Source organism: Piliocolobus tephrosceles, chromosome 5 (assembly GCF_002776525.5).
Source record: "Piliocolobus tephrosceles isolate RC106 chromosome 5, ASM277652v3, whole genome shotgun sequence".
Lineage (NCBI taxonomy): Eukaryota > Metazoa > Chordata > Mammalia > Primates > Cercopithecidae > Piliocolobus > Piliocolobus tephrosceles.
This window is the reverse complement of record NC_045438.1, coordinates 109867707-109884755: the sequence shown is the minus strand read 5'-3', so window position 1 is coordinate 109884755 and position 17049 is coordinate 109867707. Positions and strand designations below refer to the sequence as shown.

Below are 17049 nucleotides of genomic sequence, written 5' to 3'. Positions count from 1 at the left end.
CTAGAACTAGATGTACCATATGACCCAGCCATCCCACTACTGGGTATATACCCAAAGGATTATAAATTATGCTACTACAAAGACACATGCACACGTATGTTTATTGCGGCACTATTCACAATAGCAAAGACTTGGAATCAACCCAAATGTCCATCAGTGACAGACTGGATTAAGAAAATGTGGCACATATACACCATGGAATACTATGCAGCCATAAAAAAGGATGAGTTTGCGTCCTTTGTAGGGATATGGATGCAGCTGGAAACCATCATTCTTAGCAAACTATCACAAGAAGAGAAAACCAAACACCGCATGTTCTCACTCATAGGTGAGAACTGAACAATGAGCTCACTTGGACTCGGGAAGGGGAACATCACACACTGGGGCCTATCATGGGGAGGGGGGAGGGGGGAGGGATTGCATTGGGGAGTTATACCTGATATAAATGATGAATTGATGGGTGCTGACGAGTTGATGGGTGCAGCACACCAACATGGCACATGTATACATATGTAACAAACCTGCACGTTATGCACATGTACCCTAGAACTTAAAGTATAATAATAATAAAAAAAAAAAGTCAGGAAACAACAGGTGCTAGAGAGGATATGGAGAAATAGGAACACTGTTACACTGTTGCTGGGACCATAAACTAGTTCAACCACCGTGGAAGGCAATGTGACGATTCTTCAAGGATCTAGAACTAGAAATACCATTTGACCTAGCCATCCCATAACTGGGTATATACCCAAAGGATTATAAGTCATGCTGCTATAAAGACACATGCACACGTATGTTTATTGCAGCACTATTCACAATAGTAAAGACTTGGAACCAACCCAAATGTTCATCAATGTTAGACTGGATTAAGAAAATGTGGCACATATATACCATGGAATACTATGCAGCCATAAAAAGGATGAGTTCATGTCCTTTGTAGGGACATGGATGAAGCTGGAAACCATTATTCTCAGCAAACTATCATAAGGACAAAAAACCAAACACCGCATGTTCTCGCTCATAGGTGGGAATTGAATGATGAGAACACTTGGACACAGGAAGGGGAACATCACACACCAGGGCCTGTTGTGGGGTGGGCAGAAGGGGGAGGGACAGTATTAGGAGATATATCTAATGTAAATGACGAGTTAATGGGTGCAGCACACCTACATGGCACATGTATACATATGTAACAAACCTGCACGTTGTGCACATATACCCTAGAACTTAAAGTATAATAAAAAATAAATAAAAAATAAAGACCTAAGCCACTGTGTAAAGCAGTCATTACTTGAGTCATCCCTTTCTTCTCCTCAAAATTTAACAAATTTCTTCTCATTCAGGCTCTTTATTTTGTTTCTATCACAGAAACTCCCTCTCCTAAGTTGCAGTCAGGGCTTATCATTATCTTGCATACAATGCTATGAAACTGCTAAAAATATGCTTAACAGAAAACACACTTATTCTGGTTTTCTATAAGAAGAGTAAAATCTAATCTTTAATGTTTTAAAGGAAACAGACATTGATCGTGCCATTTCTGATAACAGTACAATAACACCAGTCAATCTGTTTCAAAGTTATTAAATTCTAATACCTCAAAACATGCAGATAACATTTAAATCAAGCCATATTGTTTTCTGCTTCTGATCAAATGTAAAATTTGCTCACTTCTAAATGTTAAACAAAACCATGACCGCCTCAGGACACAAGAGAGGACCTACAGTTGTTCTTTTGTTTCTAGAAGAATTCAGCAAATATAAGCATTTGACTAAAAAATATGGGGAAAAAATGCCTCAGCAAACCACACAAAATTATCCATCACTTTTTGGGTCAAAAGAAGTCTGAAATGTTCCCTCTGCTCTGCTACCACATCACTAAACTCTCTACGACGTAGTCAATATAAGTCATTCAGAAATGTAGGCTGTCTTGATGATCCTTAATTCAATTCTATAATAAGGTAAATCCCCCCACTTATAAATTTGACTTTTATAAGCTATACTTATATTTTATGATATCACATAAAATAATTCATCCAATATTTGCACTCAGAAACATATTTTAGAAGTTAATGGCAACGACAACATTGATCTTCTAGATAAAATTTGCATACTAGCATCTGGCCTTCTTCCAAAGCCTAACATTGAATCTCTATCATAGGAAAAAATATGGTGTAACGGCTACAGGTACAATTTCTTTGCTGTGAGACTTGATATAAATTAATTTCTCTAAGCCTTAATTTTTGTAATTTGTAAAACTAACACTAATAACTACACAATAAGACTGGTGGGTAGATTACTTGTGGTAATGCATGCAAATCATCTAGTACAGTGTCCGGCAAAGAGTAAACTCACAATAAATGTTGAGATAATAACGGTAATAATGATAAATCTCTCATTACCATAAACAACTGAAGTTATGACTTTCTCTGAATTCCTATATCAGTTGTCTCTAAAATTTATATAAAACCTATTGGACCTTCCATATACTTATTTATATCACGGGTGTGTATGTGTGTGTATATATACATATATGTATATATACACATATATATACACATATATATAGATGTCTATATGTATACAGTTGAATCCCCTATAGATTGTAAACCCCATAAATTAAACATTTGATATTTCATTACTAATAGCACATATCGTGTGCAGTTTTTACCAACACACATTTAAGGGCATGTGTGACTGTGTAGTCAAATGAAGTAGAGTACTAGTCTGATGGAATTAATCTTACAAACTATAGCTAAAATATAAAGTAAATAGCCTAATGCTTTTATGATTGTTTATGATCTCTCTATACTGCAAAATCTTTTTGGAATTACTGTTCATGAGTCAAATGGAGGATGTGCTAAAACTGACTTCTTTCCCCCCAAAAAATTAAAACAATTGAGCAAGAGGATGCTTGGCCATGACCTTGCAAGTATCTGGCAAATAAAGGATGCACTCATTACAGAACTCTGCACTTGAGAAAATGAGGAAGTCATATAATATGGATATTTGCTAACATTAATGTAGAATATCGGCAATTAGTGGGTATTCTACCTCTAAAAATTTTTCCAAATTATGTTTATTTTATAGGAATTCAGCATTTTATAGGGAATAGTACCAAATTTTGATCTATGGAATATATTAAATATTACACAGTTTATAGCTTTAAAAAAAAATCAAACTGGTGTCAGAATATAATTCCAATGAAGATATATTTCTTATAATATAGCCAAACCAAAAAGAAGGATCAAATTCGGTGTTCAAATAAGCGCATAAGGAAAGCCAATGATATTACAGTTATTTCCAAGGGTTTAAAAGAACTACCTCCAAACCTCAATTCCTCCCCTTCTACAGCTGCTGTGGGAACAAACAGCTTCACTACAGACTGTGTACACAAAGAGAAACCAAGAATAATGATCAGTTATGTTCCTACTCTCAGGTACCAGGCCATAAAAAGAATCTTAAAATGAGATAAATATAGAGAATATTACTGTGTCCATTATCCAGATGAATTTATCATGGTTATGCTCATTCTTATACAACTAGTTAATGAAATATTAATATTAATGTACAAGGCTTAATATTCATTCGAAAGGTTTCATAAAGATATAAATTAAAACACATAAATGAATGGGGATGGGACATCACAGATAAACATAAGAAAATTTTATTTTCTAGAAAGTAGAGAAAAGGAGGCCAATTGTCTGAGTACCACAAGACTCGAGAATGACATTTTAATGGTTTTCCTAGATTTTCTTTGTGCCGCGTATGTGCCAGACTGAGTGCTAGAAAAGCTGGCAACTCAGAAGTATTAAAAGCAAACACACACACAAAGCCTCAATCCAAACAACGAAGAAACAAATGAGCAGATTCTTAGAGACCTCACAGAGTAAAGCAGGACTTTCCTGTACTAACTTTCCAACTTCCTGTAAATGAATAATTTTTCAAAATTGACTTAGAAACAAATGGAAACTTTCAAAGTGGCCTCCTGAGGTTTTGCATTATGCAAAGATAAAATATGATTGAATTAGTATTATCATCATTCTAAATGACAGAATTACTGAAAACTTGTTTCTGGAGATACTTTCTAAACACAAAATAGGAGAAAAAGGAAGATATGAGGTCAGTATCATTCAGTTAATAAACATTTATTGAGGCCTTCTACATATGATGCTGAAGGCAGGCATTAAAAATTCAAAGACAGAAGTCATAGTCTGGCCCTCAAGCTTAGAGGGGAAGACGACCAAAACAGAATTGCATGTTGCAACGTAGTAATGGTGGATAGGTTGAAAATAAAACCAGAAGTGCACTTAATTTACAAGGAATTAGATGAGAAGCCATTATGAAAGGGTTCCTAGAAGAAGGAATAGCGGTACTCAGTTTTATTGAATGAAGATAAATTATAATCATGGAGAGAAGCTAGAAAGGGCATTCTAAAGCGAGGTCCTAGCATGTGCAACACCTTAGACATAGGAGAGGAAAGAGAGAAGGGCAAGTATTATCCACATGCAGAAGAGGTAGCAGAGGGGCCAACAGGAGACGGGTTCTGAAGTCTGATGGAGAAAAGCCTGTTTGCCTTCTCCCTGGCACCACCACATACCAGGCACTGTGAAAAGTGCTGCTAATATAATGATGAAAAAAACTTAGTTCTGCTCAAGAGCGGACAAAGAGGAGCTGTTTCTCTAGTCACAGAGACAGGCACAACCTGATCATTCTAAAATAACAGTTTGGACAGTGATCTAGAGGCATTCATTATGGGAATGAGGGGAAAATATCTAGTTTTCTGTGAATAGGTATGGGAATGTCAAGGGAGTCTAGAGAGTGAACTATAAGCAGTTTGGTATACCTGAGAGAAATTAAGCAGAAAGGCTGAAGATATGCTTCTGGAGAGGTAAGCATGTTATAAGAACGTCAAGGGGTATGAGCTACACCTTGCAGGCAATGGAACTTATTAAGAAGTGTGACATGGTGAGACTTTAGCCTTAAATGAAGTACTGTGACAGCATTGTGTGTGTTGGTGTGGGAAGAAGGGAAATGAAGGATGATGAGGGCAAGAAACGGTCAAAGAAGGAGGTAAAACCAGCAGAGTATAGTGCCTAGAAGACAAGGAAGGTGGAAAGAAATCAGAAGAAGGTCAACAGTGGAAAGTGCAGCCAAGAGACTTGATGACAGGTCAGAAAAAATTTATTTGATTTGGCAATTATGAGATTATTCTGTCACTAGGGTCATCAGTTTCAGGACAATGATGAAGACAGAAGCCAAACTGAATAAATTTTAAAACGTAAATGAAGAAAGTGAGGCAGTTAGTATATACTAGTATTATCAGAAGTTGGAAGGAAACAACGAAGGATACATGTCAAGAGAGATCATTTTTTAATACTCGTGGCAAGTGAAAGAAGTATTCTATTTCTTCAAATTTTCAGATTGAATCATGTTGACAGCTGCTATAAAGAAAGAGTTCATTGGGAGAAAGAGTAGGAGATATTGAATAAAGGATTTAACTACAGAATGAGTCCAGAGATGAAGAGCATTTAGGTCAAGGATATGGGTGGCAAGTCAACCTTGAAGAAAAGAAACGTTTGGTCTTCTGGAAATGAAAGACAGTGACAAAGGCTATGGAAGTTTTTAGGTGGTAGGAGGTTAAGGAATAGCAGAAGAGATATATCCATTTCCTCCAATAAAAAGGATGATGAAATCACCTGCTGAGAGTGAAGAACATGTGTGTTTAAGGGGAAGTCTGAATAGGTCTGAAATTACTCTTGACATAAATAGGATCAGGGCTAATCAAGCTCATGGTTAAAGACTAACAAGTGATCATTTACTAAACATGATATTTTTAAAACTCTAATCATTTTTCATAAGGTAATTTATTTCATAATTTGCTTTATGAATTCAAATTTAACTCAGCAGTAATGTAAAGTAAGGAAGTGTTTATTTTACTTATTTTCTCAAATTGAGGTGCATCATCTTATATTTGTTTAATTTCTGCTTATATTTTTGTTATACATATAAAAATTACTGGCCGGGCATGGTGGTTCACTCCTGTAATCCTAGCACTTTGGGAGGACGAGGCGGGCGAATCACAAGGTCAGGAATTTGAGACCAGCCTGGCTAACATGGTGAAACCCCGTCTCTACTAAAAATACAAAAATTTGCTGGGCGTGGTGGCACGCACCTGTAATCCCAGTTACTCGGGAGGCTGAGGCAGGAGAATTGCTTGAATCCAGGAGGCAGAGGTTGCAATGAACCAAAATCACACCACTGCACTCCAACCTGGCTGACAGGGCAAGGCTCTGTCTTGAAAATAAAATAAAATAAATTTTAAAAATACTGCTTATGTTATCACAGGCATCACAAGCACAAGTTTGTTTGTTTGTTTTTCCACCTTAAAAGAACTCTGCCTGGCAGGTATTACTTTTCTTGTTATATAGATGAAGAAACTGAGTATCAGAGAGGGGGGAAATGACACATCCTATATTTCCCAGTAGGTAGAAGTGTCAATACTCACTCCTAAGTGTTTTTCTTGTCAAAGTACAAATTTTCCACTATATCATAAATTGTTTTAATTGAAGATCAAAGATAACTTGAATTTAATTTTTTGTCCATGTTTGTCTTATATTTAAGAAACATAAGTAAGATTATCCCAAATCTATTGGGAGAAAAAGGTGATTACATTAATCAAAAGAAAAGTCACTTTAAAGAGTCACAGGAATACTATTTTTAACCAGAAGCTGCTTTAGACATGACACTAATAACTTTCCTTAATTTAAAAACATATCAAGCTTTATGAAAAATATTTAAGAAACACTATCTAACCAAAAAATGGTTCTTATTAACAACCGAAATGTAGTTAACTCACAAGTTTGCATTTGTGATAAGTATTAATCTCTGTTTTCTTAATATTTTAAGATCTCATTTATATCTGCAAAAATAAAGGCCAAGTCTAGATGAGAGGTCAAACTTTTCACTAAAGTTTGAAAATAGCACCTACAGTTTTTTGAAAACCATTCGAACTGCTGGGGTATTTGGCAATGTTTGACATCATCATATAATGCTTGCAAAGATTTCAGGCTAGAAAATCTTCCCCAAACCGCTCTCAATTGGACAAAAATTTCTAATGCTCCTAAGAATATGGAATCACCGTAATTGAATATATAAATCTGAACAGATCTATGTCTGTCAGCAGACATAGAATATTTCCAGACAATATTCTCATGTATATACATTTTTGGCCTCAAACATTAACAGTAGTTCAATAGACTTAAGAACATAAATCTGTCCCCAATATCCAAAATAAAGTATACGCCTCAAATTACATTTTAGTGCCATAAATATATTAATCATTAAATTAGGAAAGAATGAAAAAAGTTTTGAGAATATGCAGCCATTGATTTTTTGTTCCGAATATACAAACATCACTTCGTTGTATCCATCAGTAGTCTGAGACTTAATTAGAATTGCAAAAAGAAAACGTATACATCACTTAGTCCAACTCCTTAATTTGAGAGACAAGGAAACTGGGCCCAGGGAAAGAAAGCTTACCCAGATTCAGTTGAGGTTAAAGTGGAATTCAAATCCAGGTATCTAGATTCACAGTTTAATGCACTTCCCAGAAGCAGAATAGATATAAATAACCTCATGTAATTTCATCTAGCAACCAAATTCAGACGCTGAGTAGAACTTTAAGGATAGTCCTGAGTTTGCTGTTTTATCATATTCAAAAGCACCTACCATAACAAGTGGATAACTAAACAACATTATAATCGCAGAATGAACATTATTTTAATTATTTAAGCATACTACAAACAAACTTCAAACTACCTTATTCAAAATTTCTTCTGAGTAACAATCAATTGAAATCAATCCTATTGAAAACACACAGCAGAAACAAGTGAAATAAAACAAACTACAATGGACCCCCTGAAAACCCCAAATAAACATCCAACTAGTACTTTCAACCCCACAGCCTTCAATTCTACATGCAGCACTGTCAATTGAGCACTGATTTGCATCTATCACCAATCAAAATGCAAAATAAATCATTGTGAAAGCTCATTGGTTTATATTACTGCCTTTATAGATATTAGCTTCCGGAAAATCATTCTGAAGAACTGAATCATCTGTATCATTTTTATTACTCATTCAGGCTTGACACTGTCTGCACAGTACTGACTGAAATGTACTTCAGTATGCACCTTCTTTCCAAATGAATATCTATGTCAGGTTTATTTATAGCCACTGCCTTCAATCAGTGCATTCTCTCAAGTATGAGAAATAAAATCACCTCAACGATACTCTTCTATAGACATCTGAAACTAAGCATAGACATCTTGGCAATTGGTCTTTGGAAAGACAATGAAAGATCTATGCCATAAAATATACATTAAGATCATTGAGATTCCAAGAACAATCATCTTACACTCTTTAATAAGCACACGTAAAGAGCCCCAAGTACAGAGGTAATCTAAAACCTATGCATCCTTTTGCATAACTCTTTATGTACTCCAAGATTATCATGACCTCCTCCGTTCTCTTTTCCTCATGCTGATTTCTCTGAAATTTGGGTACCCTCATCGTTTCTTATTTATATGCTTTCCTCTATTTAGGAGCTTTTCCTTCTAATTCTTTACAAAAGCAGGGCATGCTTCCCCCTGCTGGGAAAAAATCAAATTACAAGGAACATCAGAACATGTTCCTAAGTATTATATCAAGAAATCAAGTTCCTAGGAAAGATAAAATGTTAAGGAACCAAGTGCATAGCCTTCTCTGACTGTTTTACCAGACAAAGAAATACTTATGCACTCTGTTAAGAGTTTCTTGTATGCATTGATTTAGCTTGACCGCCTTCAAGTACAATAACTCATATTAATGACTGATGAATTAATCTTTGAGCCACTTGTCTCAAATAGAACTCTAATTAGCGGGTCAGAGAGAACGATCAATTTGTAAGTGTTTTTCTTTTTTCACTTTAAAGACATATTATCAGCTACATAAGGAAACTTCTGGAAAATGTATTGAAGACTATTCAAAATATATTAAAGATACTGAAGACTGGTAAGACTTGCCTTTTAAATCATTTCAAACAATCTTAAACATCTATTAACTCATTATTTTGCTATTATTTTTGTGTAGTCTTTTTTGAGAAAGCAAAAAAAGTGCATTTTTATTGATTTTACTTTTCCACTTTAATTTCTATTTTTTTCATTCAGTAACCAAAGTAGTAGGCATAATTGTATTTCACCTTCCCACTTATCTATAAAACAAGCTTTTCCCCTGAAAACAGTTCAGTCATTTCACATGTTCCATGTTTTGACTATAAATCTTTTCCTGTTTAGCATTTAAATATAGAAAAATACCTTACACTTTATTGTTAACATAAATAACAATCCATCAATTAAAAATATAGCTAATACCGATTTAAATCATATATTGAGGAGCAGAATTTATTCTTCCTTGGTACAACTAAGTCTCAAAAAAATCTTTTAATACTGAGGAGCTGGGGTAGAGGAAGTTATCCCTTTTAGTTTTTTGCTGTATGTAAGTCCATAACAACCTTAGCTACAAAAGTGCACTGTAACCAATTTGATGATGAAGCAATTCATTATTAATGAAGCATTCATCTAAAAAAATCTGCAGCTGTTTTAAAAAGGCATGTGTAAATAACTACAGATATAGGTGTCTTGAGTATTTAGATGGCATTATTATAACATAAATGGAGTAATTTGGTTAATAAAGTTTGCGTGTCTTTTTTTTTTTTAACCTTTCAAAGCAATGCAAAAGACAAGACATATATGTTCCTCTGGGAATGAAATCTCCTTTACCATTACAGGTACACAAAAGAAAACGCACACTTGGTAAAACAGTTGATCAATTATAGAGTGTTCCCAGGGACCAATATCTCGCAGAGTACCCAATCATCACACTTCAAATAAATGTATAAGCACTTTAGCCTCTACTTACCACATTAACATACATATAAGAACATGCACAGTTTAATGCATAGGTTAATTCTAACACTTTCCATACGATAGACTTTGATTAAAGGGCATCAAAAATCACTTCCTAAATGCAGTAAAAAATAAAAATAAAAATACTGATCTGTAGCTAAAAAGCTCTTAGAACACTACATTGATCACCATTGACTTCCAAACTGCTTTCCCCTCCCTCAGCGAAGTGAAAATATCTCTGTAGACCGCGTTACACTTTACGGTTTCTCTATCAATGATCCTAACAGGTCACATCGCCACTGCCATTAGATCTCCGTAGCTTTGGTCTTCTCCAAATTAAGACTTGGAGAAGGAGCACTGCTGTCCGCCCCAAGAACGGGGTCTGTCCGCCCGAGCTCTGAGACGAGCATCTTCAGGGGGACAGTTTCTGGGAAGGCGGCGACAGGAGTCCCTCCCCAACTTCACTCCCCTAATCAAGCCAAGGGTGAGATAGGCAGCCGGCGGTTTGTGGCCATCGGTGGGGGCAAGTCCTACCTTCTGCCAAAAGGCGCGATGCATGCACAAAAGATGGATCCAGGCTATCTTTCTCTGCCATCAGCTCAGGCAAATATTTCTCCTCTTCCATAGCGCGGACTTCGGACTGTCCCCGGGCGAAGCGCGAGGTTCCGCTCGCTTGGACGCAGGGTCGTCGGGCAGCGCCTGGCTCCCGCGCTGCTCCTTCTCTGCGCGGCGAGGGGATCTCCGTGCGTCCTCACTGGCCCATGCACTCAGCACCTGCGACTCCCGCCGTCGGGCTGCGTGGCCCCGCGTCCACACCTGCCCGTCCCTTCCGTCGTCCCTTGCTTGCGCCGAGCCCGGGCTCACACCAGCGGCCTTAACTGGAGAGGCGGGAACAGGGCGCGGCCCACCTCCGCCAACCACTCATTGGTGGTGATGCCAGGAGAGGCGGGGCGCTGGCGAAGGCCGCGGGCCCTCATTGGGCCGTGGTGCACGTCGGGTCGCCTGACTGGCAGGAGGCAGCTGCAGAAGGGAGGGGAGCTCGGAAGATGCAAACGCTTTCTTTTTGCAGCCCAAGCCTTCCCTGGCTATTAGGCATGCCCAGTTCTGTGGAGCTCTCTGTGTCTTCAGCTAAGGTGCGGAGGAGAGAGAGGGCGGGAAAAGCGCAGGTTAAACAGAGAGGTCTGAGTCCAAGTGGACAGGGGAGATGGAGATGAGAAGTGAGCCGCTGAGAGGGTGGAAAAGCGCCAGCGAAAGTCTCAGGAAGGTATATGGGACTTCACCTGCGTCCCTAAGGCACAGGTGTCTCCTTTCCCTCACACAGCTCAGACGCACTACAGTTGTGCAGGAATCAGCAGCGCACTGGGTCTGGAAATATAATGAAGACTGCATGTGATCGGCAGCTGGTATTTCCGATGACCTACATCTCAGATACGCAGTAGGATGTTCATTGATAAACAAATAAAGCGGCTCGGAGAAATATTGTGCAGAAACATTCTTCCAGTGTAGAATCATTGTATTGAATTAGTTGTGGTAACCTATCTGTGCCTCCTTTCCCCAGACCCTATCTGTGGAAGGCAGGTTGGGAGGGGCTGAATTTAAAAACATATATATATATATATATGATTCATTAGTCACAGTTTGTGAAGGAATTGGGAAGACATGTAAAAGAAGAGACTAGAACATAGGTAATCACGTTTGCTCTAATTCTCCCCTTTCTCCTCGTTGTATATGTGCCAGTCTTTTTCACCAGGTACTGTTGCTGAGCTACTTTGCATTATCCCACCTCTATTTAAAGGAAAGTTAAACCCTCATGATATCACCAACCGTGACAAAAAAAAAAAAAAAAAGCCCATCCTTCTTTTACCAGTGTGGCCATAAAATGTAACTTGCATGCCTCAATCTCTAGGAAATAATTTTTCCCCAATCTTGGGTTCTCTTTTCGTAAGTAGTCACTTCCTGATTCTTTCCCCCATTATTTTTGATGTAGAAGAATGAGGGCCAACTTTTCTGCAAATAAAATATGCTGAAATTTTTCCAACTTCTCTTACTGAATTTAAATATTTTCCTTTTTATTTAATTTTTAGATAAATTTAGGAGATTATCTTTTATTTATATAATGTTTAAATAATGTGACGTGCCTCACATCAATTATTTCAATATGTCCTCACAGAAGCACTCTGAAAGATGCCAGCCAAGTATTACTTTTTCTATATAAATATGGGAACTGAGGCAAAACAGAGAACTCGTCTCATGTCTAGTGAATGCTGAAGTTGAGATTAAAATTCAATTCCATATTAGCACCATTTAGATCCAGATTATACTGCTTCAACCTACCTTTCTGTGTGTTAAATATTTAATTTATGTGTGCATGAGTGCATTCAATAAAGGTTTATTGGATACTGAAAAGAGTCTAGGCACAGTACTTAAAATTGGAGAAACATTGATGAACAAGATACACATTCATTCCTTGTCATCACAAAAATATTTTCTAATGAGAGAAGATAAATAAAACCAAGTACACAAGAGAAATGGTAATTGCTGGCTGCAATAAAGGTCAAGAAAGAACCAAGGAGTTAAGCAAGATACTACAAGGGAAGACATTGGTTTCTGTATTTTTGACTAGGGTAAACATACAATCTCAATAAGCAGCTGATATTTACAGTGAAAATTCATGAAAAAGAATGAACCAAGTGTGTACAATGTGCAAAGAAAGGCATTCTAAGCACGGGAACTTGCCACTGAAAAAGCCCTGTGGTGGAAAGAACTGTGCTGACTTTTGGAATTGACTGGTTTCAATGTGACTACTGTAATATGGGAAAGAATGGAATCAATAGGGTGGGGGATTGATGTGTACAAACATCCAGGATTCGATGAATGAAAATTATTTGGATTTTATTCTAAGTGTAATAGGGGACCATAAAATATTGGTGTCTTTCTGAATGTTCTTCTTAATCTCTTTCTGATTCTTATGTTACTTTCAAAGAAGCTATTATTTAGAAATGAGTATATATACAAAAAGTTCTTGCTATTTTATCAGTGTGCAGAATGTTTAGTAGTTGATGGGTCATGCATCCTGCACCTGCTCTGCAACAGGTATATAAAGGGAAAATATGCTTTAAACTTCAGAGAGGTGGCTACGATTCGCTATTGTAGTCAAGGATGAATACGATGCCAATCACAGCCAAAAAACTGTAAATATTTTCAAATAAATGTAAATTACAACAAAATATTTTACAATAATTACAATAATATTTTGCATATCAAGAGATTAAAAGCATATGGTGAGGATGGGGACGTGCAGAAACCCAGTTTCATGAATGAAGACGGTGTAGGAAATCTTATAATGTCCAGCAACAACAATTACTTTATTATTCAAAGCCATCTTTTCTATGATTACAGGATTAATAAGAAGATACCACAGAGAGCTAAGTGCTGACCTTATTATATAATGTCTTCAAGTCATTATAAATATAGTCAAGTTATTTTTTTCTAGTTATTATCAAAACTAAAGATTTATTATTTGTAGTTCTTCAGGTAATCCCTCATCAAATGCCTAAAATGCATTCTAACAAAGCAATGTATTTATGTAACCTAAAAAATCAAAAGAAAATAAACTCTAACCTAATCTTTAGAAAAGTTTGTGTACTTAGTACATGATGGATATTGTAAAATAAAGATATATAAATATATTGACCCTTAAAAATCAATGTGCTTCAGAATTAACTCACAAAATATTGCCCATTTTTAAAAAGAATATGACTAAATAAAGGTAAACACCAAGGACCCTACATATACACTCATCCAGCATCAGATCCACGTGTTTTCAATAGATGGCTCTGTGTTACTGCACGTTTTCCATTTATTTCACATGCAAATATTTTATAGGTACAACATTATCTTTTAATATTCTCAGAGAAACCTTGAAAATGCAAACATTTTATAAACATAAATGCAAACAGAAAAACTTTAAAAAATGATTGTTGAATATAGAATATTTTGTGCTTACCCTTGAATAAATTATAACTGAATTGATTTGCCTAACTTAAGTGAACATGACTTCTAGCCCCAAAACACTTTTAATGGAGTTCTAGTAATTTTAACATTATTTTTAAAATGGGATTATTATAGAAAATTTTGCCCAACCAAATTTGGTTTTGGAGGATGAATAAGTCATACACCATAGAATAAGTTCTTTGGTTAAAGCACAAACTGTGTTTTCAATATTTTCACACACTCTTGTAAGAAAGGTCAGGCTAAAGGGCATTTAATCAGACTAATCCTTGCAAACTAATAAAAAATACCCAACCTGCATTATCAAATAGAGCACAGCTTCTGTTGCTTTCAGAGTTCTCATTAACTTTATGGATACCACTTTAGCTACTCTTGACTAGTTACTCCAAGGATTAACTAACTCTTGACTAGTTACTCAAAGGATTCAGTAAAACCAACTCACAATAAAAACACTATGTTTCCAAAATTATCCTGACCCAATAATTTACATAATGAAAATAGAGAATGATGGTGTTGATATTCTTTTAGCAATCTAATGCCTTGGTGCCTAGAACAGAGTATAATAAAGTACAACAAAGGACTGGCTCACTTACATTTACAGTAGAGCCCGACAGAACTCATTATATAAAAGACGCTATTTTAATATCTTAATTTATTTGAATTTCACTAACTACACAAGTGAAATCAGTTCCAGTTTATTTTAGAACTTCTATGTTATACTTTAGGATTGTAAGAAAAGACAGGGAAATGAGGACTTGGCTCTGCTGATGACCAATAGTGGTAATTGCATGTGTAGTAAGAAATTTCTAATATGTAATATGCTCAAAGACAAAATTTATGCTATATGCTAATATATCATAGTACCACATAAATATTCACCACTTAAAGCTGGTGTGTGTCTGTGTGTGTGTGTGTGTGTGTGTGTGTGTTTTCTAATTGGAAAGCATTCTAGTTATTTAATAGCATATTATATTTAAACTGATACAAATGTACAATTAAAGAACAAGGGAATAGAGGCAGAAAGAAAATAATTGACATTTGTTGAGGGTCTGCTACTGTATTAGAACACTGCTGTTCTGAATCCTCACAAGCAGGAGGAAGGAAGGAAGGCCAAGGAAGAAACTGTTCTTACTTCTAATGTAGCTTAGCCCAGAGAAACTATTTCTGAGGTTTAAATTATCTGTGTTTGGAAAACTGACAGAGTTGATGTCCTTGTATCTCCATGGACAATTGTTGCACTGACACATTTCAGGTGGCACCCAGAGGAGCTGAGGAGCACTAGTTCATTACAGGAAAGGGGAATGGCGCTGTTGTTCCAAGGTGAAAGTTATTTACTATATTCTTAAAATTAAGTCCTTGAATTGTAGCTCAAGTATTGATTATTTCTGGAGATCAATGTTTTAAGGTAAAAATCACATCAGTAAAATGTATTTTTCTTATACATCAAATGAAGATCTAATCTCTGTTATATTCAGTATGAAATAAAAATATGAAGGCTAGGAGATGATTTAATAAAAACGATGTTAAAGTGTATTAAAACTTTTGCCAGAGAAGCAGATATATAAGCAATTGTTTTATATCATGAATAATACAAAAAAGGAAGCATGAATTAAATTTCAATTTAATTTGGAGGTTAATAAAAAACAATTGAAAAGGTTTATTAATATCAAAATAGTATTTTAAGAGAATACCATCCCATTCAAGTTTTTATATTACAACAGACACTTGCTTGGTATAAGTTTTTGTCATTCTGGTCTCTCACATTTAAAGACATTACCATGCATTTAACGATCATTATGAAATCTACTGTATAAAATAGTTCGTACAAAGCAAGTGCCAGGCATTTTAAAAGAATGATAAAATTAGAATAGACAGCTCCAAATTTAAGAATTTATCAGTTCCAAGAGAGGAAAACAAAACAATAAAATCAAAAACACAGACATTGTATGTGATGCTTGGTAATAGACTGTTGTGACAATCCAACCAGCATAGAACTAATAAATATCATAAAAATTATCCCAATACATTAAAAATAAATACAAGTGTAATACTGGATTACATCCTAAACCAGATTTTGTTATTTCTGTTTTTCATGAGAAAGAACATTAATTGTATAGTTTGTTAAATGTAAAAAAGTCTATTGTTTAAATTTACTGATTTTGCTAATGCTTTGTGATTATATAAATGAATGCATGAATTTTTAGAAATACACAATAAAGCATTCAATGGATAAATGTGCATCAGATCAGCTACTTACTTTCAAATAATTAAGAAAAAAATAAATGTTTATGAATACACATAAAGGAGGTGGGAGGGAGAGAAGCATAAAAAAGACAGAAAAAATGGCAACTTACAGTAAGTATGGTAAAATATTAACACTTGAAGAAGTCTGAATAAGGGCTATATTTAAACTTTCTGTATTATTTTTTGCAACACTTTTGTAAATCTGAAGTTATTCCAGAATATAAACATAATTTTAAAATTAACTAGTTATTAACAAAAATAACTTCAATGTAGTTTATCCATACTTCAGTTTAAGTATCATATTTTACTAGCTAGTCATGGAGTTCATAAGTCCATATTTATATTATATAACTTTTGTTATACTGTGAATTGAGTTCACAAATTTGGTCACAAAGTGACAAATTTGTTTTAAAAAACATAACTTTACAAATCTTGTTGAAAATACCAACCACACGTGTGTAAATTGCCTATTTATCTTGTTTTTTTTTTTTCAAATAAAGGACAGTACAAATAATTGTGTTGGCCAACACAGCTGGCCAGGCGCGGTGGCTCATGTCTGTAATCCCAGCACTTTGGGAGGGTGGATCCACAGCCAAGGTGGGTGAATCACCTGAGGTCAGGAGTTCAAGACCAGCCTGGCCAACATGGTGAAACCCTGTCTCTACGAAAAATACAAAAATTAGCTGGGTGTGGTGGCAAGTACCTGTAATCCCAGCTACGTGGGAGGCTGAGGCAGGAGAATCACTTGAACCCGGAAGGTGGGGGTTGCAGTGAGTCAAGATCACGTCATTGCACTCTAGCCTGGGCGACAAGAGCAAACCTCCATCTCAAAAAAAAAAAAAAAAAAAAAA

General features: G+C 35.8%; 1 protein-coding gene across 3 annotated transcripts in view; it reads right to left on the bottom strand.

Moving 5' to 3' along the window:
• The window catches only part of KHDRBS2 (KH RNA binding domain containing, signal transduction associated 2), a 591427-nt gene extending 580583 nt beyond the window's left edge, over positions 1 to 10844 (bottom strand). For all 3 annotated transcript variants that reach the window (XR_002733824.1, XM_023222978.1, XM_023222979.1), the window contains exon 1: positions 10478 to 10844. Coding sequence is in view for 2 of the 3 variants with exons in the window: in XM_023222978.1 (XP_023078746.1) it covers positions 10478 to 10568 (91 nt within the window). In the remaining variant the exon portion in view is untranslated. The remainder of the gene's footprint in view (positions 1 to 10477) is intronic.
• Between the last annotated feature and the right edge of the window lie 6205 nt (positions 10845 to 17049).